This window comes from Oncorhynchus tshawytscha, linkage group LG13 (assembly GCF_018296145.1).
Source record: "Oncorhynchus tshawytscha isolate Ot180627B linkage group LG13, Otsh_v2.0, whole genome shotgun sequence".
Lineage (NCBI taxonomy): Eukaryota > Metazoa > Chordata > Actinopteri > Salmoniformes > Salmonidae > Oncorhynchus > Oncorhynchus tshawytscha.
Genome location: NC_056441.1, coordinates 53,497,248 through 53,520,836, shown reverse-complemented (window position 1 = coordinate 53,520,836; position 23,589 = coordinate 53,497,248). Strand labels below are relative to the sequence as shown.

General features: G+C 41.2%; 2 protein-coding genes across 3 annotated transcripts in view; both read left to right on the top strand.

Annotated features, from left to right (window-relative positions):
- Positions 1-3,168, top strand: part of gpr4 (G protein-coupled receptor 4) — a 49,142-nt gene extending 45,974 nt beyond the window's left edge. Inside the window, exon 2 of the mRNA XM_024442192.2 lies at positions 987-3,168. Within this exon, the coding sequence (XP_024297960.1) occupies positions 1,517-2,641 (1,125 nt within the window). The 5' untranslated portion in view covers positions 987-1,516 and the 3' untranslated portion in view covers positions 2,642-3,168. The remainder of the gene's footprint in view (positions 1-986) is intronic.
- An 18,504-nt stretch (positions 3,169-21,672) lies between these two features.
- LOC112265129 (RNA-binding protein Nova-1) overlaps positions 21,673-23,589 on the top strand; it is a 55,041-nt gene continuing 53,124 nt past the window's right edge. Inside the window, exon 1 of one of the 2 annotated variants that reach the window (XM_024442191.2) lies at positions 21,673-22,649. In XM_024442191.2, the coding sequence (XP_024297959.1) occupies positions 22,493-22,649 (157 nt within the window). In that variant the 5' untranslated portion in view covers positions 21,673-22,492. The remainder of the gene's footprint in view (positions 22,650-23,589) is intronic. The other variant, XM_024442190.2, reaches the window with a different exon arrangement.

Below are 23,589 nucleotides of genomic sequence, written 5' to 3'. Positions count from 1 at the left end.
AGACAACACCAGGTCCATGAGACGCTGGAAGCTGCTTGGAGCATTTGTCAACCCAAACCCCATGACCTGGAATTCGAAAAGCCCTCACTTTGTACTTTCACAAAATACATTTTTCAACGATCCTCTGGGTGCATCTCGACTTGCCAGTACCCATACAAACACACACACGTACACATGGGCGTACTTGTGAACCGATGAGAATGATTTACATTATTGGTCCCTCGCCACCATGACTGTGTAATTGTATCTCTCCTATTGTGGGTACTAACAGGAGCCGTAACGCTAAGCACTTTTTATTATGGCTTGCTGACTACGTGCTTTGTAACCCAGTTATTCTGCTGAATATCAGAAGGATCGTTGTCATTGAACTGCATTTGACACGGTCACCATAGGAGTGGCCCATCCTTCCTTTCACAACAAAGACTAGCATGGTATCTTTCATGGTCGTAATTACTGTTCAAAACCACTGAATATTATACTACTAGGGATTGGTGTAGTTTCCATCAGAATTGGGACTAATTGGACCAATCATGACAGGTGGATTAGAAAGGGCCGTCCCTTGTGTCCGTCTGTATTTCTGTTCAAGAAGGAGAACCTTGGACTGTGGTTACGGTGATTGCTGTGTTTTCAATAGAAAAGTAAACACTTTCGTATCAAATATGTTTTTATACTCTTGTGTAATGCATACACTATGAGTGAAAACATACGAGTGTGAGAGACTGTTGCTCAGACTGGAATGATCTAAGAATAAAAAATAATGGCTTCAACATGAAAACAAGCAGAGGCGAGGAGTATTGTAAGTTCAAGGTTAGAGTACATACCAGAAACAATAGGTACAGAAAGCTGATATAGAGTAAGGATCTGACCATTCAATCCAAGTGCATAAACATCAACTGTATGTGAACAACTAACTGGGTTGGAAAACGGAAACGAATTGAAATGGGCAATACACACTATCTCACACACTCTCCTTTCTTCTGTTTTAGATGGGCAGTGACGAAGAGGCCTGAGTTAACAGATTGCCTGCTGCTGCTGTGTGCGTGGCACGGATCGTCAGTGACAGTCTTGGAGGAAGGGTGTTTTCTTTGGCGTTTGAAGAGCTCTCATCCAGCAGAAGAGCTCTCATCCCCCTACACCCCATCAACCTCCCCACCTCCCTCTCCACAGCTAGCGACAGACCTTGGACAATAATCTCTCCAAGATTTATGATGTCCTTGTGCCGGAGTGGAGGCCTGGCTCTTTGTTCATAAGAGGGGTTTTATTTCACCACTTTTTTTCTCTCATCTTCTTCCTCATTCGAAAAAGGTGTGGGACCAGCCGTGAAATGGGAAACGTCTGTTTTACATGTGAAGCCCATCTGGAGAGAAAGTGTGCTTTCAGGCCTGGATTTAAGGAATTACTCAACAACAAAAAGGAAACGTCACTTAACGGAATGTCGTTTTCCCTCTTTCCTTCTCATTAACAACAACATGTCGGATTGTCCCGTCCCTTTAAACGCTTAGTCACAAAATAAACAATGCACCTACAGAATATGAGGACAATGTGCAACATTTCCTTCTGTAATGTGGACTCGAAGATCGACCAGTACTTCCAGCCTACGCTGTACATCATTGTCATTGTCCTGGGCCTGCCGACCAACTGCATGGCTCTGTGGGCAGCTTACTTGCAGGTGAAGCAGAAAAACGAGCTGGGCATCTACTTGATCAACCTCTCCTTGGCTGACCTCCTCTACATCGGCACCCTGCCCCTATGGATCGACTACTTCCTCCAGCACGACGACTGGATTCATGGCCAGAATTCCTGCAAGCTCTTCGGCTTCATCTTCTACACCAACATCTACGTCAGCATCGCCTTCCTCTGCTGCATTTCCATCGACCGATACCTGGCCGTGGCCTACCCGCTCAAGTTCGCCAAGGTCCGGCGGGTGAAAACTGCCGTGCTGGTCAGTTCCGTGGTGTGGACCATCGAGATAGTGGCCAATTCTGCGCCACTCTTCCACGACGAGCTCTTCCAGGACCGTTTCAACCACACCTTCTGCTTCGAGAAGTACCCCATGCAAGACTGGGTGGCAGGCATGAACCTTTACCGGACCTTTCTGGGTTTCCTGGTGCCCTGGCTGATCATGCTGGGTGCGTACCGGGGCATTCTGCGGGCGGTGCGCGGCAATGTGTCCACGGAGTGTCACGAGAAGGCGAAGATCAAGCGCCTGGCGCTGAGTCTAATCCTGATCGTATTGCTGTGCTTCGGGCCATACCACTTGCTCCTGCTGTGTCGCAGCATCCTCTTCCTCCAGAAGCCCTGCGACTGTGGCGCAGAGGAGGACCTGTTTGCAGCCTACCATGTGGCGCTGGCGCTCACCAGCCTGAACTGTGTGGCTGACCCCATCCTCTACTGTTTTGTTAACGAGGGCGCACGACATGACGTCGGTCACGCGCTCACCACCCTGCTGGGTGTCTTCAAGCGGAACTCGCCCGCGCCAGCTGATGCACTGGCAGCCGGATCTTTCACCTTGGAGACACCACTGTCCACCAAAAAGCAGCTGGGCCTGTACAGCGAGGTCAAGGCCTGCACCTACAAGACAGAGCTGGTGGCCCTCAAAGAGGAGTGTCTTCAGATGACCATACTCAGTGTTAAGAAATGAACAGCCATCCTGATCCGCCATGAGAAAAACCCAAGACTATGAGGAAGTGGGTCAGTTTATGTTGCATAGAAAATGGGAGCGGTTTTATTATGTGTAATGTTTTAGCTGTTTTATTAGTTTTGGGGATGACACCTCATATTATGTACCTCATATGGTAAACTGTGATTGAAATGTGTTTGATAAAGACAAATATAATCAAATCAAGATGGACCATGGGTACATTGTGACAACCGTAAGAAAGACTATAGTATGTTCAGTGGCATAGATGTGATGCAATGTGAAACAAAGGATGTTTGCCATCAAACGGTTTCTTTCTCCTCCTCGTGATCTATAGTAGGTTTGTGTTCTAGTTGGGACAAGGTCTAACCATGGATTCGACATGTTTACATTTCTCTTTCAATGAGCTCCAGATGCCTCGTAACAGCTCCAAAAATCCCAAATGTGTTCTGTCAGCCGGAGAGTGAAGCACAATAATACTTGTTTTGTTCGACAATTTCACTGGGAAATAAATTATATCATTGTTTCAATTGTGTTGTGTCTGCTGTAACAGTACTTTGAACAAATATAATGTCAGGAAACCGAGGGGGGTCAACTTTATGGTTGATGTGTTGCCGTAAAAGCATTAGTGTGTTGACCATGGACCTGATAATAGTGTTGTGTCCTTCTTCAATGTTCATTGTCATACTCTTGAAACTACTGTAGGTTGTCTTGCAGTTGGTGCCTATTTGAATAGATAGAATAACAAACACTTATGATTAATGTCCCCTTCAACATTTCTTGGGTCTTGTCTGTCATATCCGAAAATCAGACATAAAACTCCAAATGACTTTCACACCGCTTATCACACCATTCACTGATGTGATAATGAGGATGATGGGTAATTCCACTGGGGGGGCTGTGGCTGACGGACCACGATATTGATGGTGTGTCGATGGGACTGTCACATTGTTCCAGGGTGGTAGTTGTTGAGATGTCAGGGAGACAACTCCTCCCAATGAAAACAGTGCAGTGTGATCTGGGTGCAGTGCAGTGTGATCCACACTACATTGGCATTGCAAGTCCTGCATGATGTGCCTATTTAAAGTAAGCAGGGCAAGGCAGCTATCACCCTCATCACCACTAATGAGCCAGTGAGATTCCTAATCAGATGTGATCACAGCTCTGCCTGTAAAATGTTTCCCAGATCAGATTGGGGCCATCTGCAGCCTCTCGCTCTGCCTCCATGGGTTAAGGCTGTTGCTCAATGACATGGAAAGGATCAAGGTCAATAGTTCAAATACAATGGGCTTCTTATCTCCGAGAGGCAGGTTATGTTTTCATTGATATTAAGGGGTTTAAAGCGAGCCTCGTGACCTACTTTGTTACGACAATATGGAAATACGAATGAGTATTTGAATTAGATGAAGTTATTTCTTCAAATGGATTCTGAATCACCTAATTGTGTCAGCTTCAGGAGGAGGATTAAACAAGTGACACACTAGGTTTGCCTGGAGTCTGTACAAAATGTTATTTCTGAAGGAGATCTTGTCACAGAAATACTCTGGGAAAGAACGACCAGTGAAATATCACAGCCCTAGCCCACTGATGTTTGTTGTTGTTGTTGTTGGCGTAGGGCTCTTAATCAGATATAATAATGGCCATGCTGTTACCAAAACAGTCCTTTCTCTATTATTACGCTTGTGTAATCTTAGCATGACAGCCCACACTTTGCTTTGGTGAGCACCGCTTAGAATCTGCGGAAACAAATCACACTGCATCTTACCACAAACAGGTCTCTCCAATGCATCCTGCCAACCTACAGATAAAACACAAACTGCAGAAACAAGGCTTTCCCTTGCTAATTCATTGGCATCATAAACCCATGTTCATTCTGAACTGAAATTTCCTCTGACGTTTCCCACAAACCAAAATCACTGACTTGACACTGACACAAAATAAGAGAAAGTATCTCCAGGCATTTTGTTTGATTGATATCCTCAGTGATAAGACAAGGTGTTAGTGTGCCCCAATTGTCCTATATCAATCAGAAATAACTAACTCTGTGAGTAATGACCTTTGTCGTGCATTACTACTGTACATTTGGATTGTCATGCAAATTATCATTGGTATACTATATTACTCGCTGATGAACCCAAGCTTGAAATTACTGTTAAGCTTTTATCCAAATGAACACATTCATTTGTATGGTACAGTAGGATACTGTTTATTCTATCACAATGATACACAGTGAATACATTGAAAGCAGTGACGTGTGATACTGTGAATTTTCAGGCAGAGCTACAAATAACCTCTTATGTAATTACTATCTCATTGTGCTGGCGTTTTCATTCACACAATCATCATATTCTTTACCACAGTATTTTGTGGTATCCTCTGTAAAACAAAAATGTGGCTTGAGTCTCGCACATCAATATACTCCAGAGTTTTGGTTCCTGACACGTGCTGTTGAGAGGATTCTGGCAAAAGATAACAGTCCTGTATTTATGGAAACTGTTGTTTTCAACAGATGTCCATTCTTTTTATCAAAGGTTTCATGTTCATATCCATTCCATGAAATCTGATATCCAACTAGAATACCTTCTCTTTACATAACTGAAATGTGGAATAATTTTAAGTATAAAATATTCACAGTACCAGTCAAAAGTTTGGATACACCTACTCATTCCAGGGTTTTTCTTTATTTGTTCTATTTTCTACATTGTAGAATAACAGAAGACATCAAAACGATGTAGTAACACATATGGAATCATGTAGTAACCAAAAAAGTGTTAAATAAATCAAAATATCTGTTATATTTGAGATTCTCCACCCTTTGCCTTGATGACAGCTTTGCACACTCTTGACATTATCTCAACCAGCTTCATGAAGTAGTCACCTGGAATGTATTTCAATTAACAGATGGGCCTTGTTAAAAGTTAATTTGTGGAATGTATTTCCTTCAAAATCTTTGAGCCTATTAGTTGTGTTGTGACAAGGTAGGGGTGGTATACAGAAGATAGCTCTATTTGCATAAAAAACAACTCCATATTATGGCAAGACCAGGTCAAATAAGCAAAGAGAAAGGACAGGAAGGACAGTCAATGCAGAACATTTCAAGAACTTTGAACGTTTCTTCCAAGTGCAGTCACAAAAACCATCAAGCGCTATGATGAAACTGGCTCTCATGAGGACCGCCACAGGAAAGGAAGACCCAAAGTTACCTCTGCTGCAGAGGATAAGTTCATTAGAGTTACAAGTCTCAGAAATTGCAGCCCAAATAAATGCTTCACAGAGTTCAAGTAACAAACACATCTCAACATCAACTGTTCAGAGGAGACTGTGAATCAGGCCTTCATGGTCGAATTGCTGCAAAGAAACCACTATTAAGGGACACCAATAAGAAAAAGATACTTGCTTGGGCCAAGAAACACGAGCAATGGACATTAGACCAGAGGAAATCTATCCTTTGATCTGATGAGTCCAAATTTGAGATTTTTTGGTTCCAACCTCTGTGTCTTTGTGAGACGCAGAGTATGTTTGGTTCCCACTGTGAAGCATGGAGGAGGAGGTGTGATGGTGTAAGGGGCTTTGCTGGTGACACTGTCTGTGATTTATTTAGAAGTCAAAGCACAACCAGCATGGCTACCACAGCATTCTGCAACAATACGCCATCCTATCTGGTTTGCGCTTAGTGGGACTATAATTTGTTTTTCAACAGGACAATGACCCAAAACTTTTTACTGGTACTATACATATAGCAGAATATGTATTTTTCTATTTAATATGACGTTAGAATTAAACCTTTAGCCAGTAATATAAATTGCTTAATTATTTCTGCCTGCTTCATTGTGATCTAGTTTGGTGGTTCCTATTCAAATCAAATTTATTTATATAGCCCTTCGTACATCAGCTGATACCTCAAAGTGCTGTACAGAAACCCAGCCTAAAACCCCAAACAGCAAGCAATGCAGGTGTAGAAGCACGGTGGCTAGGAAAAACTCCCTAGAAAGGCCAAAACCTAGGAAGAAGCCTAGAGCGGAACCAGGCTATGAGGGGTGGCCAGTCCTCTTCTGGCTGTGCCGGGTGGAGATTATAACAGAACACGGCCAAGATGTTCAAATGTTCATAAATGACCAGCATGGTCAAATAATAATAATCACAGTAGTTGTTGAGGGTGCAGCAAGTCAGCACCTCAGGAGTAAATGTCAGTTGGCTTTTCATAGCCGATCATTAAGAGTATCTCTACCACTCCTGCTGTCTCTAGAGAGTTGAAAACAGCTGGTCTGGGACAGGTAGCACATCCGGTGAACAGGTCAGGATTCCATAGCTGCAGGCAGAACAGTTGAAACTGGAGCAGCAGCACGGCCAGGTGGACTGTGAACAGCAAGGAGTCATCATGCCAGGTAGTCCTGAGGCATGGTCCTAGGGCTCAGGTCCTCAGAGAGAAAGAGAGAATTAGAGAGAGCATACTTAAATTCACCGGATAAGACAGGAGAAGTACTCCAGTTATAACAAACTGACCCTAGCCCCCCGACACAAACTACTGCAGCATAGTTAAATTAGCTAAATGCGCTGTATGGGCAAAATGTAATATCATTTTGTACAAATGTAGAAGAGCATTAGCAGAGACCTTGGAAGCAACATAACATCAAGATAGACTGTACACTCTTAGAAAAAAGGTTATACCTAAAACCTAAAAGGGTTTTATGCAGTGGCGAACCATGGCTATTGGACGTAGGCCTTCAGTGTGGGAAAAAAATCTTCCAACACGTAATACCAAACAAAACAAAACAAATCTACCCAAAGCAAGTAGGTCCCAATCATAAGAATACAAAAACAGCCATTGGCTAGGGCCTCAGAAGCTAAAGTGCCTTCAAATAGTATTGACCTTTTCCACATTTTGTTATGTTACAGCCTGAATTAAAGCATTTATTACGTTGAGATTTTGTGTCACTGGCCTACACACAATGCCCCACAATGTCAAAGTGGAATTATGTTTTTAGACAATTTTGCTAATTAATAAAAAATGAAAAGCTGAAATGTCTTGAGTCAATAAGTTTTCAACCCCTTTGTTATGGCAAGTCTAAATAATTTCCGGAGAAAAGATTTGATTAACAAGTCACATAATAAGCTGCATGGACTCACTCTGTGTGCAATAATAGTGTTTAACATGATTTTTGAATGACTACCTCATCTCTGTACCCCACACATACAATTATCTGTAAGATCCCTCAGTTGAGCAGTGAATTTCAAACACAGATTCAACCACAAAGACCAGGGAGGTTTTCCAATGCCTCGCAAAGAAGGGCACCTATTGGTAAATGGGGGAAAAAAAAAGCAGACATTGAATATCCCTTTGAGCATGGTGACGCTTGAAAACCTATGGCAAGGCTTGAAACTGTCTGTCTAGCAATATTTGAGCAATTATTAGTACATTTGCAAAAAATATGTTTTCATTTTGTCACTATGGGGTATTGTGTGTAGATGGGTGAGAGAGAAAAATCAGGCTGTAACACAACAAATTGTGGAACAAGTCAAGGTGTATCAATACTTTCTGAAGACACTGTCGATAGAAGGCATCCTACATTCAACTTTATTAGGACAGGATTTCTGAGTGACAGTGGAATCAACCAATCACAGTTTGACTTATGGGTGGGACCGTTTTTACAAAAACGTATGGAATCGTCTGCCTTCTAGAAGGCCGACAGGTCAGTGCGCAATAGCGAGTAGCAGTTTTCTCACGGTCTAGCTAGCTAGCGGCTGCAGTAGGCCACAATATCACATCTGCTGAGTTTTTGGAGTGAACCTCCGACTCCTTCAAGTCACTTCTTTTATCTCCCCGGAGACCATCAAAGAAAAATCCTGATTGGATCTTTTTTTTTCTCTCTTCGGTGTTAACCCTTTCCTTTCCAACACAAACTAAAGAGATTAAATCTGAATATCATTGAAAAGAATAATATTATTAGAATATCATTGAAATATTATTGAAAAGATAAATCCTTAGGCCTCACTGTTCAACTGGGCTATCCCCATGAGAGAACCCCTTGAAGAACCATTTTGGGTTCCATGTAGAACCATTTCCACAGAGGGTTAAACTTGGAACCCAAAAGGGTTCTTCAAAGGGTTCTGCCACAGAGATATCTGACATCTAATAATATTGTAATAGTTTTTCTCAATTGCTAAAACTCAATTTCTGAAACCTTGCTCCATTTCCTGAAAACATTAAACACAAAACCTCATCTTCAAGCACTATTTACATAACCTCTGACTCCTCTCGCAAAATGAAACAGTCGCCTCAAAACAGTTTTACCTGTGTTCAAAATCAAACACTGCTCTCAAATCATAAACAATGTGATCAAAATGATATACACTCTCAAGCAGTCAGTAAACAATACACCGAAAAATAGAAAACACATTGTTCAAAACATACAATTCTCAGGGAGAAGTACATTTTTAATCTAAAAAAATATTCATATTTTTCAATCATTGTCTTTTGATGAACGAAAACATGTTCTATCATAGTAGCTCAAAATTGATCAGAAAATACTACTCTGCTTTGCTCTTCGCAATTTAGTTTTTTGTTCTTCCTCCTCCTTGTTCCCCTATTTTTACAGTACTGTACCCTGCATCTCACACACTTGTCCTTTGTCTCTGTGATACTGTAATTCTTGTTCTTTGTTGATATGAACCTGCAACCAGTCAAAATCTATTGAGCAGTCAGTACTGTTAATAAATGGAAAGCACAATGTTCAGGGCCATACAATTTGTCCATTGTACAGTATACAGCCTACAATGCACTGTACTACAGTATACAATACTAAAAGGGACAAAAATCAAAGGAGTAAACGTGATCAATGTGCTTCTTCTTGTCTTTGGGCTGGGTCAGGCCAGAGCACTTCGTCGACATCACAAGCAATATTGTCCCTCCTGAGGCAACGGGGGAAGAAGCTTCTTGTGTGCCGTATCCAGCCCTGACATGATTCCTCACCTATATCACCACAGGCTAAATCCATGGCTTGCAGCAGATTTACTCTGGTGTATGGTTGTCTATCATACACTTTCCATCTCCAAGAGGAGAAAAATTCCTCAATCGGATTCAGGAAAAGCGAGTATGGAGGGAGGTACAAGTTCATAAACTGCCCATTGATGTTAAACCATTCCCTTACCTGAGCAGCTCGGTGGAAACTGACATTGTCCCACACTATCACATAGGTGGGAATGGGATTCTCGTTTAGCTCTTGACCCTGCTGCTCAAATAAAATATCTCTGATTGGCAATAAATCTTAGAAGGTGCTGGGTGTTATATGGCCCGAGTGTAACATGGTGATGTAGAACACCATGGTTGCTGATAGCAGCACAGATTGTGACATTACCACCTCGTTGACCAGGGACTTCAACAATGGCCCGCTGTCTAATCATGTTTCGGCCTCTCCTTCTCCTCTTTGTTAGATTGAAGCCTGCTTCATCGACAAAGATGAACTCATGGGGTCTGTCCAAGGATTCCAAGTCAAATATTGTCTGTGTAGAAATTCAATATACTGTATGTAGGATTTTGTAAGTCGTACAGAGACAGTGCTATACTGTAGAGTACAATTAGGCTTCTGATTCACATACCTTGTATGTACTGAAGAGTAATGTCATTCACATAGTATGTGTTAGTACTGTAGACAATCTGGATTACAGTAAATGTTTCTGAAGGTACACTTACTTGCACATACTGAGCTCGCAGTTCTTTCACCCTTGGTGAGTTGCGCTCAAAAGGTACTCTGTGTACTTGTTTCATTCGCATCCTGTTACAATGGAGGACACGGTCAATTGTGGAAATGCTCACACTGTCGATTCCCTGGAAGTGTGTGTTGTCTTGTATCACTCGTTCCTGGATTTCTCTGAGTCGTATTGCATTATCTTGAAGGACCATGCCAACTATAACGGCCTCTTGCTTCCGAGTGAATATAGCTGTCCTTCTACCTGCATGTGGCAGCCTTGCAATTCTACAAAAAGTAGTGCAGTTACAAAACATATTCATGCAGTACAATACATACAGGGATTAACTTTACACATGTCTATTGAAACAGCTGCATATAGTGTAGTACAGTAAATTTGCAATTACAAAAATACAGTAGTATACTATACCTGTTCTCTTCTCTGAATGTCCTTACTATGGTGGACACAGAAAATCGGCTCAAATTGGGTTGCACTCTAAGTCCTGCTTCCCTCATTGTCAGTCCATGGACAAGAACATGGTCTTTAACTGTTGCTCGAATTTCATCAGATATTTCCACTCTGTCTTCCTCTTCGTCCTCCTCTGCCTCCTCGTCACCCACCTCGCATACGCAGTCCTCCTCGTCCTCTCACGTTGTTTCTTCTATCCATTCTCAGACTTTCTCCTCCCCACCTTCAACAACCTGTTTGCTCTCTGAACTGGCTTATATTGGTTGTGTCGCGCCATTTGAAACAGGTTAAATCAATTTGAGTGGTTGTGTTCAATCAATGACATGTGTTCTCTATTTGTATTTGATTGTTGCCACTTGTGTTTACCAGTATGGATGACATGTGCATTAGAGTGCAGAATGTGTTTTGAGAATGAGAATGTGTTTCGAGTTTTCCTGAAAAGTCTAAGTGAGATCTGCAAATTGTGTTTTACCATGTGAAATGGTTTAAGGTATTGACAACAGACTGCATAATTAGGTAAATGAGTCCAGGCAACTGAGAACTTTGTTCAGCCAATGGGTTTTAGTGTTTCAGCAATTGAGAAAAACTGTAATATGCTATTTAGCAGACGCTATTATCCAAAGCGATTTACAGTCACACGTGCATACATTATACATAATGTATGGGTAGTCCTGGGAATCAAACCCACGATTCTGGCGTTACCACTGCCATGCTATACCAACTGAGCTACAAAGTGTAGGCTTCTCCATCTTTGTGATGGAATGATGGTGGACCACAGAGAAGAAGCAGGAAATCAGCCCTAAGGCGCATCCCACTTCCTGCTGGAATCATCGTCATGGTGATGGCTCGTGGTTCGTCACACTGTTGGGTCACCGGGGAGACGGGATTCCAGCTGGTCCCACAGTGTTGAGTCCAGTGGGACCAGGGGAGACAGAGACAGATTCAGGATGCGGTCATGTTTCCAGCATTCCCATCCCATCTGTAAACACAGTCTCCAATAACTCCGTGACTGCACCAGTGAGGGGCCTGAGAGAGAGAGATTGAGAGCACGAGAGTCAGACTGTTACTGTGTTCGAATACTCATACTAACTGCACTAACCATACTATTTGTGACGTAAATTGAGTATATAGTATGCTTATTGGTCATAGTATGGATATAGTTAGTATGCCAAAAGTTCCCGGATGTCGTACTAAATTCGCCAAAATATGAAATATACACGCAGAGGACACTATTTCTGTACTTTAGGGCCCATAATGCAATTCTTCAGGAAATGGGCATGGCTTCACATTGTTTTCAGATTTGAAGAAAATGGCAGAAAATATGCAGCCGAAGTCCGACGAGAGCAGATACAAATTCATTGCTTTAACTAATTATGACAAATGTTAAGAAAATGTTGAGCAATGTAATAAAGTAATGACTTTTCAAACAAGTTACCTTCCAGGTTACGTTGGCTGACAATTTGTTAGCTACACTGTCCTTACGAACCACATAGCACATCATTACAGCAGTATGTACCGATATGTTGTTAGCTAGCTATTTATACATCAAACTTTCCACTATATTAACTATAGGCTATCTAACTATCCAACAATTATTGACTTGATTATTCTTAGTTTAGCTAAATAGTATAGTCGTTGTGCGTTCTCAATGCACTCTCGTCTGAGAGTACCAGAGCGCAGAATAATGAATTTATGAGAGCTCCACACCCGTTGAATATGGCCGATGTCAGTACACTTCGGCAAAAAACCGTAATTAAATTGTTGCCAGCAGCACAGTTACAACCACCAATGCCCTGGATAATATTAAAACTGCCCTAACCAGCTCTGCTAGGGCGAGTAAAATGGTCAGGGAAATGGTCAGAGTGGTCTCATTTGTGTCTGGAAGTAGCTAGCAAGGTGCTTGACTGCCATTGTAAGGTCAGAACGCTCAAATCAACCCTACTCCTTGTGTGATAATGTTGCATTAGGAGGTAGGTGAAAGAGTCAGGCGCAGGAGAGCAGAGATGTCTGAGAAACGTACTTTAATTGGCAAGTCCACCAACACCGGTATGGCACAATCAAAAAAGTAAAACGCCCTCGACAACAGAGAACCAGTACAAACGCATGGAGGAACAACAAAGCTCCGACAATAAGCTCCGACAATCAGTGAAAACAAGAAATAGGGCATAACCTCACCGAGCTACATCACAATAAAATAATAATCCCGCACAAACCTAGGCAGGCAACAGGGTAAATATATACACACAGAAATGAAGGCAAATGAAACCAGGTGTGAAAAGAACCAAAAACAAAACAAACAGAAAAGGAAAAGGAAAAAGGGATCGGTGATGGCTAGTAGACCTGCTACTCCGACCCGCAGAGCACCGCCCGAGCAAGGAAAGGAACTACCTTTGGTGGAAGTCGTGACACCTTGGCCCAAACGTCCAGTGTGCACTCCGAGAGCGGAACGCTCTGAATTTACAAGTGAACACACCCGAAGTCGTAAAATGTTTAACTGGTCATTTGTTATGTTAACTACCTACCTAGCAAGAGGTTGCATAGCAACAGCATCAACTTCCGGTTGACAGGTGAAGAGCTAGTACACTCAACGGAAAGGGTACTATTCGTTTACAGTATACTAAAATGAAATAATAGTATGTGGTGTATACTCATTAAGTATGTAGTATACCGTATGTCAGTATGGGTATTCGAACACAACTTGTGTTTTACTGGTGAGACATAAGGTTTGCTTTGGATGTTATGCTGGCTCATATGGCTAATTGTATGTCAAAAGTGAATGTGAAATGTAAACCCCTCTAAATCCACTTGACAATCTCTTCAGCGCACAGTACAGGCTTGGAGATGGGAATGACCTCTTAGTGATGCTGTAATTACTTCCTGCCTGGCATCATGCACTGCATGGCCTTAATAAAGAGTGACTGCCTTTAAAAGCAACAAATCCCTTTGAAACGGCCTATGTGGCATTGATATGAGTCAGAAACAGTTATTCTAGTCTCAAAATTGACTACAAAGTGTACATAGGATAATTTTGGTCATAAAGTCAGTCTGGTCTAAATCAGAGTTTAGGTTTTGATTTGATGATGTCCATTTGCCCACTAACATGTGGTGAACAGCTTCAGTGATTGCGTTCTATCCAATAGCATAGACCTTGAGACAGACCTGCCAGCAACTCCGACTTTGTTGACAGACAACATTTAGCACATTTTTTTACTTGAGAAATACTGCACCAAAAACACCTTAGATGTAAAATTGTGCAACTAAAACATCCACTGCAAAAACGTCAAAATGTATTACAGATTTCTTGAGTTATCTTACATTCATTCTGGGGATCTTGAGGAAGTGAAATAGGCTACAGTGTCTCATGGGGGACAAACATCATTAACCAAATGTGGAGTCAGTCAGGAAACACCTCCAAGACTCCAAGCTAAATAAAGGTTCAATCAATTTTTTAAAATATTTTTAAAAGACTGAAATCTCGTTCAACAGAATAACACGTGCCAATTGGCTCTTTAAGTACTATTGACAACGTATTGAGAAACATACATAAATCTGTCTTCTCACATTTTGAAATACAATGGTGATTTTACAACGCAATTGCATGGTGATGTTTAAATCATCTTTCTTTCATCTTGAGTAAATTGGTGTGATTGATGGGTCTTGCAGTAATGGGGGACTTCAGGAAGGAGAGAACAGTGTTGGAGAGAACAGAGAACATGTAGTACCATTGGTTATGACTGTGATTGGCTGGCGGCTGCAGAGATGGGGTATCAGTGAACATAATCGACTTAAAAACAAACAACCAAAATCCTCTGCACATATTTGAGTGTTTGGCACAAACTTAATCAAATGTCATTGTCTAACAAACAGAATATTTTTCAAGAGCTTCAATCTATTAACAGATCTGTGGGTAATTGCTTGTTTTTGTTTGCCTTAATTACGTGTTTGATTGTCTAGTACTTGTTTTCGTAAACTATGGGTTGGGAACCAAAGTGGGCCCAGAGCATGTGAGAGGTGGGCCGTGAGTTATGAGAATACATCCAAAAACACAATTCTTCTTCTTAATTTTGGTAGTTGCAGTGCGATTTGGGTCATGGAAACATTGGTCAATTTCTCATTTGGGTCTTGAGCAGAATTTATTTTTTAAACCCCTGTTATAGTAAAATCATAAATGATACCCAAAGATAGTATTTTAAAAACTCACCACTGTAAAATCCACAGGAATTCTGCCCCAAAAACAATGTGTCAGAATGGGTTTCACTTGGGAACTTCCGCCCTGTTGATCTGTGATTATTGTATGGCAATGAATATGAAGAGGCCTATGAGGATGTGGCCCAGTGATGGGCCTGCGAATGCAAGGCGTCCAGACACCAAGACAGAGACTAGGGTTGCATAATTCTGCATTGAACAAGGGACCATTTTCCCACACAATCTAAACAAACATAATGTTGCAAAAATAAACACAGATTGGTGAAAAAAAATAACGTGTATATGAACATAAGATCTGTCTATTTGTCTTCCATCAACATATCATATGTACCAGCATCCACTGTGGAGGGCATTGTCTCTGTGCTAGACAGACATAAAACAGACCATTCCTATCACGTCACTCTTAAAATATACTTGTATATACAAATATATACAAATGTATGAAGCAACGAATAACTCTAAAGGTGTATTATTAACTTCTAGAACTTACTTGCTTATAATGTTGTCCCTAAACTAGATGATGAAAAGAAAACAACACTTATAAAACATAAGTGTTGTTTTCTTTTCATCACAATTGGCCTTTACAGCAAGTACACAGCTGTTGCTGAAGAACCATTTAAAATTGATAAAGGAAAAGACACAAGAGCGCCACCTAGTGTACAATGATGTGCACCTTTCTGCATTATCCAGCTTCTGCCCGATAGTCAGCATCATCATCATCATCTTTACCGACACAGCTGTTGCCACACAATAAATCCAGGGAGAAGACGTTTTTAAATATCCCTCAAATTTGTCAAAACTATTAAATGAAATCACACACTAAATAATTGTCTAATGCTTCTGTGGTTATACAACTGTGGCATATCCAATGTTTTGGTCAGTGTTTCTCAGGGGACCTTAATTAGTGGGGACATGCAGAAAGTATAAAAGCATGGAAAAGTCTAAGTGGAATCCTTGGGATGTCCCAACTCTGATCATCACCCCATTGAAGTTGAAATTGAAAACGGTTAAATGTCCAATGCAGCTGTTTTTATGTCAACATCATATAATTTCTGGGTAACAATTAAGTACCTTACTATGATAGTTTTTTTACCTTAAATGGTCAAAAATAAACAAAAATAGCTTCTTTAATTGCAAAGATACATTTCTCAATAAATAATTTTCTAGGACTGTCTGGGAGTGGTCTAAGTCGGGAGGGGAAAACTGAAAACTAGCTATTATTGGCATAGAGGTATCGAATTCTCTTTCTTATTGGTCTATTAGCTAATTTACTGACTGGTGATGTCACCAGGCAGGCCAAAACTCCACCCCACCAAAACAGGCAGACATTTCAGGCGGCCTTTTCAAACAGCTCTTACACTAAAAGGGCATTATCAAAGATTTGGCATGGGTTCTCAGATCCTCAAAGGTTCTACAGCTGCACCATCGAGAGCATCCTGATTGGTTGCATCACTGCCTGGTATGGCAGCTGCTCGGCCTCCGACCGCAAGGCACTACAGAGGGTTGTGCGAATGACTCAGTACATCACTGGGGCCAAGCTTCCTGCCATCCAGGACCTCTATACCATTTTTAGAGGAAGGCCCTAAAAATTGTCAAAGACTCCAGCCACCAGGGTCATAGACTGTTCTCTCTGCTACCGCACGGTAAGCGGTATCGGAGCGCCAAGTCTAGGTCTAAGAGGCTTCCAATCAGCTTCTACCCCCAAGCCATAAGACTCCTGAACACCTAATCAAATGGCTACTCAGACTATTTGCATTGCCCCCCCCCTCTTTTATACCGTTGCTACTCTCTGTTGTTATTCTCTATACATAGTCACTTTAATAACTCTACCTTCATGTACATATTACCTCAACTAACCGGTGCCCCCACACATTGACTCTGTACAGGTACCCCCCTGTATATAGTCTCGCTATTATTATTTTACTGCTGCTCTTTAATTACTTGTTACTTTTATTTCTTATTTTTATCCTTTTTTTTAACTGCATTGTTGGTTAGGGGTCCATAAGAAAGCATTTCACTGTAAGATCTACACCTGTTGTATTCGGCGCATGTGACTAATACAATTTGATTTGATTGTCTTTTTCACAATTTCACAGTATTATTCCAACCTCCTAGTGGTATATATAAAACACAGGAAAAATCACGTTTTTGACTGCACTATGACTTTAAAACTTTAAAACTACATTTTTGGGCAACCCGACCAAATTCACATAGAAATGTGAGTTATAAATTTGTCATTCTCATAGAAAGCAAGTCTAACAAGCTCTATATCTGTTCTATGTGCGCTGTTTTTATGCTTCCGTTTTTAAGTTTAGTTATTGCATCTTTTACTTTAGGCTTCAAACAGCTGAAAATACAATATTTTTGGTTATGGAAAATATTTTTCACAGAAGTTCAGATGTTACAATGATTATCTACGCAAACCTGCTTGTTTGGTCACATAAACTGAAATAAGGGTAACTATTTGAATTTGAGCATCGAGGAAATGGAGGGGCGATTTCTGTATATTGCACCTTTAAGGTAAGGGTTAAGGTTAGGGTTAGGTAAGGGTTATGGTTAAGGTCAGTGGCGATTTTAGCACGTAAATCTTGATGGGGCAAACTTAAAAATATATATTTTTAGATGCATGCCAGTAAAGCCACTACACAATACAACACTAAACAATACATGAATTGCACTATAACGGTGACAAACGGTGCCCACAAACTGGTAGTGCCTACATAAAGATGTCCCAACAGCAGAGCTTTCTTTTCAGCACCATGAAGTGAATCCTTACCACCGCTACACCTGGCTATCAGTGGAGACTCATTCATTCAGCCTCATTTACTGCCTTAAAAAAACATAGCTGATATGGCTGACTTGCTTAAACAAATGTGGTTTCTACTGACAATTGAAATGTACAAACTATGGCATAAGGGAATGATGAGCGGATAAGAGGCCGTCAGTAATTTCGATTACGACAATGAGCAAGCTAAGACGGACGTAGTCAATATAACTATTTCTTCAGGACACTTTTGAAATGTACAGTGACAGAATTCAGAACATGGGACATTCTTACAGTATTCTCCTTTACACCAAGTCAGAATCCTAGGATAAATAAAGGGGGAATATAAGCAGACAATGAAATCTCTTACGATATTCAATGATGTAATTTCTCTAAAACAGGATTAGGGTGAGGGTTTATTTTTTTGCTAAACAGGTGGGACTCAAAACAGGTGGGCTCTGCCCCACCTGCCCTGAATGACAGGTCGCCACTGCTTAAGGTTATGGTTAGGGTAGGGACATCCCAAGGATTCCTGATAGAACTAACCATAAAAGCTCCCCTTAGATCTCTTCATGTGAGTCATGAGTACTTTTGTACCTGAAGGTCCAGTGTAGAGATTGTGTGGCGTCAATGCTGTGTACTCTGTTTGTGTGAAGACAACCATTTTGGGGACCATGCTGTCTGGAGGTATGATCATTTGGACAAAAGAATCACTGATAATTTGGACAAATAATGATTTTGCAGGCTCTAGCATTTTTGGAATTTCGGAAGGGGACATTTGTCTCATAGACTTTTCAGATGCTGGCTGAGAGTTTCTGTTGAGAGAGGGAGACTTCGCTATTCTTGTTAGTACATTTTCTAACATATCTCCCCTGGAACTTAATCAAGCATCTTAATCAAGTTCTGGGTGTCCAAGAGTAGTAGCCTGACATTAACAGTCTCCGGGGCTGCAGCTGGATACCGCTACATATTGTAGCTAGAGTAGTTTAGCTGTTTCCTCAGTTTAACCACTAGGTGGCAACATTGTATAATAATCCTAATTCCACTTGTATCATAGCCCACTTTTACTTTCACCAATCACCATGCGGATAGGCCTATAATGCATAATGACGAGGGTTTGTGGATTCAAAGGCCGTTACTTTTGGATCAAGGATCCAGGAAAAATATGAAATATTATATCTACAAAACATCATAACAGTAAATAACAATACGATTTAATAATAAAACTTGCAAACAACTTTGACCTAATTTTCATGTAGTTGAATAATAATAATATTATTATTATTAATAATAATGATTATAATAAATAATAATACATAATGGAGACTTTAATAACTTAAATATCATAGGGATGATCACACCAGATGTGGCTATTTGACCAGCTCCTTTCAGGCAGAAGGTCAGGAGGGAACAACAGTCCCAACACCATGTAGGAGGAGGCAGATGGGGACCCCTCCAAACAATGGGATGGGGGTTATGCATGGAGAATCATCCGCTGCTGGTCTACATCACGCAGGCTTTAGCCTTTTACTTCTAGCACAGAAGGAGAGCCGCATGGGTTTATGTGAAAGCTCATAAACCCATATTGCTGGAATGGAGTGTTTTACCCCAAGCCATCTGTCCAAAATGACCAAATTAATACAATGCTTTGATGGGAAAATACAGAGATTGGTGGCTTACCTACACATAACAGGTACCATATCACCCTGAATGCACTGCAGTTACCAGTTATTTTAATGGTTGGCATTGGGTCTAGTTGCCAGGCCATCTGGCATTTTGGGCAAATGCCGGATGGCCTGTCTGCCACCCTGCCACATCTGGAAGAGACCATCATAAAAGTGGGTCTCCCTGGCCTGGACCCCTATAAGAGCTGCCCTATTGTCATAGAGGAAGGTGAGATACTCCAAATGACACACAATACATTTTTAGCCGAGTGGACCTGTCATTATAAATGTCTGGCTAATAATAGCCGTCTCAAGGAATAAAATAGGCAGGTGTAGCTTTAAGCACGAGCTGTCAAAAAAGCTCACAGATCACTGCATCTGTACATAGCTCATCTGTAAATAGCCCATCCGATCTACCTCATCCCCATACTGTATTTATTTATTTATCTTGCTCCTTTGCACCCCAGTATCTCTACTTGCACATTCATCTTCTGCACATTCTACCATTCCAGTGTTTAATTGCTATATTGTAATTACTTCGCCACCATGGCCTATTTATTGCCTTACCTCTCTTACCCTACCTCATTTGCACATGCTGTGTGTAGATTTTTCTACTGTATTATTGATTGTATGTTTGTTTATTCCATGTGTAACTCTGTGTTGTTGTATGTGTCGAACTGCTTTGCTTTATCTTGGCCAGGTCGCAGTTGCAAATGAGAACATGTTCTCAACTAGCCTACCTGGTTAAATAAAGGTGAACTAAATAAAAGGTGTGGGGGCGACAAAGATGGGCCGATTTGTGGGCTTCAAGGGGGGATTGTCCAGTGTGTAGAAATGCCAGAGACGATTTATGGTCCCAGTCCGCCCCCGATATGAGGAACCAATAGAAACCTTGTCATATATCATATCATACATGTATATCATATGTTGTGCATTGCGTCGGCTGAATAATTAGCCTCTCTATCAACAGGTACAAATAGCATCCTACATTTTCCATTAGGCAATCTAGGAAATGTACACCCAGATAAGCGTCATAATAGTCTACGCTACATCTGTTAGCTGCTATACAGCCTGCTTTATAAAAACCTAAATAATGTTCTTAGTATTCCTCATTTTAAAAATAGCTTATGGGCTCAGCTACTTCACATTTTCCATATTACTGTAGCAGGCAACCACTAAAATGATAGCTGGACATGAAAGGTCCACACCATGGGCTGAAAGAAAGTGGGATGCTGCGCAATTGTTTCTTATCCGAACTCCGACGGTCCAATAAAGTGGCATACATCTGCCTTGGATTTGTCACGTATTTCCACACATCAAGCGGCGTATTCTCGGAGAAAACCGAGATGTCTCCCCGCATAGAATTTCACAGCCATGTGAAATCGTGTGAGATCCCTGCTTGTGTGTAGGCCACGGTCGACGCAATGTCACCTTGACGAGAATCTAGAGGAGCACGAGGGGCGCTCGGCATCTGTCTTGGACTGGACAGTGAGAGAGGGTGTGTGCGGGCAAGTGTGTTTGTGTGTGAGAGAGGCAGTAAAGACCGGCTCGGAGAGTTCGCGCGCACGGAGGATCCCTCCATTTGGTTTCTTCCACACGGAGATGGCTGGAGTCCACACAGGTATACTTCCAAGTTTCCTTTCCTATAGATATAGCATTTTCTGGAAAGGGTTTATTTTAGAATCTGATTGATTTAAGGGGTGTAATTATGTTCAACTATTTAGTCAACGATGTTATGGAAATTATAGTCTGTAGGCCTACACTCTAACAATAAGATAATAATTAGGCCTACCCTAATAGGTAATAATAAGAGTAATAATATTATTTTATGACTAAGCCACTTCATCGTGGCTGTTTTTTATTTCAGTGAACGAGGCACAGTTGAGCGCCGTTAGAAGTTACGGCTTCAAGTCAGCCTAGTTTTACATCTTCCTGTGCAGCGCGACCGTCGGTTAGTTGTCCGATTTTTACTAGATGGGATACAGCTTTTGTCAGATTTACCTTTTCGTGGCAAGTTAGGAGAATTAACGCAGCAGGTTAGGAGATTTGGCGTAGCAGGTTATGATACTTAGGTTACGTTTGGGGAAATGGTTAGGGTTAGCTAAAAAGAAAAGAAAATATCAACTTTTGACGTTAATTTGACAAAAACCTGTATCCTCCCTAGCCATGACCTAGTTGTCCCCGACACCTCCTCTTTCTTTATCATGTGACATTCGTTTTATACTCCGTTTGCCAGAGAAAATCAGTTCATCCAATCGCGTTTCGAGAGGGGCGGCTCGTTTTCTCAACATTTGACAGGGATTTATTCTGATCCTCATGACGTCACTCGATACCCTGCGCTCCGACAGTCAGAAAGTGAAGGGATGCTCTAAACGCAAGATTGCAGCATCTTTCCTGAGAGACTACAAACAAATCGCATCTCACTCTAGCTTTGTATCCATTCTCGGCATTCTCTCCCCTTTGGACCCTCCTGAAAACGCACCTCTTGCCCTCCAACATCGAACTGCAGGGTGTCTTCGTGCACGAAAGGAGGACCGGATAGAACACCATATTTGTATTTCAACACCTTTCCTTTCCCTTTATTTATTTAACCTCTGTCGTCTGTATATTTTTTGTTTTGATCTTTTATTTTGTTGACCATTGCCTAGCTGCAATACAGAGAGGAGGAGGTCGTTCTGCATTGCTTGATAGGAATACGCGCTTTATTGCAGTGGAATGAAATAACACACATATGAAGAAATTATTGGAAGATTAAATTAGCCTACTTTCTACAACACGCTTATAGTATCTGGAGCGGGACATAATTTATCGGTTCATTGGATTTTTGTTGAGGTTACGTTCCATACGCAGCGCAAGCATCGTCTTCCTCGGTTAGAACACATAGCCCATACTCATCGTTGCATCTCGGTGTTCTCTGAAAGGGCGAGGATAACACGCAAGATATTTCATTATCAAGAATATAGGCATTTTCGATTTTGAATCGCTTCGTCTATTCAAATACCATTTTTTTCAATTGGTTACGTTGCATAAAGGGATAAACGCAGTTTCACCCAACCTACTTTAAAAATGATGGCCGGCGGGGCAGTACAGCAAAACGGGATTTTCTTGAATCCTCACCATCACAATCAACAGCCGCACATGGAGTCGGATCCCCCAGATTCGCGTAAAAGACCGCTAGAGACCCCAACTGAGGCAAGCAGCACTAAACGCACAAACACGGGAGGTAAGTAAATGATGGGGATGTGGGAGATTATCTCGAATATGTGAATCCAGTTTATCATTATGCCCACATAGAGGTAGCACCGAGAAAGGGAAAGGATGGCAGGTTGATTATCATCTTGATGTAGCATTCCTCGACACCACTGAAACTAGTGTTATTTAGTGATGTATAAAGCGAAATGTCCAATATATTGCCTCTTGTTATAGTATTTTTTATCCATTGCATCTATTTACAAATGAAGGAAAATCCTTTGTGTTGATGGAATGAAGACAATGAAGGGGGTGAGTGAGAGGGTGCTGATTTGGAGGGAACCCTCGGATCTCATGCACATAGAAAAAAAGGTGTTATCTAGAACCTAAAAGGGTTATTTCATTCATATTTTATTTGACCCATTTTTAGGTTTGGGCACAATAAATTGCGGACGTCCAAAATAACAAAACAGTCTCCAAACTACAAACTGAAAAACATTCCATTGTTGACTGCGCTCATATCCCATGCTTTGTGACGGGTAATCGTGTGATTATCGATAATCTGGCACATAGGCTAGGGTACTCTAGTCTCTTTGCGTACAATTTACTCAAGAAGACAATAACATGCATATAGACACCGTTAGTAATAAGCCCAAATACAGGAGTCTACAGTATATGTCGCCATTTCAGTGCAACATTGTCATCCGCTATTATGCAGTCACTGCTTATACTTCATCATTATCATTGTAGCAGTCCAAATAATGCACCTCTCATTAAAGAAAGGCTACATTGGCAATAAATACATTCTAATCATGATTCTATTCACTGGTTGGATCAAACATGGATGTCACCGTAGGTAATCAGTATTTGGTTTTTGTTTACATTGCTGTTAAGCGCCAAGCATTTCCAACCTTCTAGTCATTATTACTATACCATTAATATTTACTTATCCTGACTTCGTAGACTTTTGATAG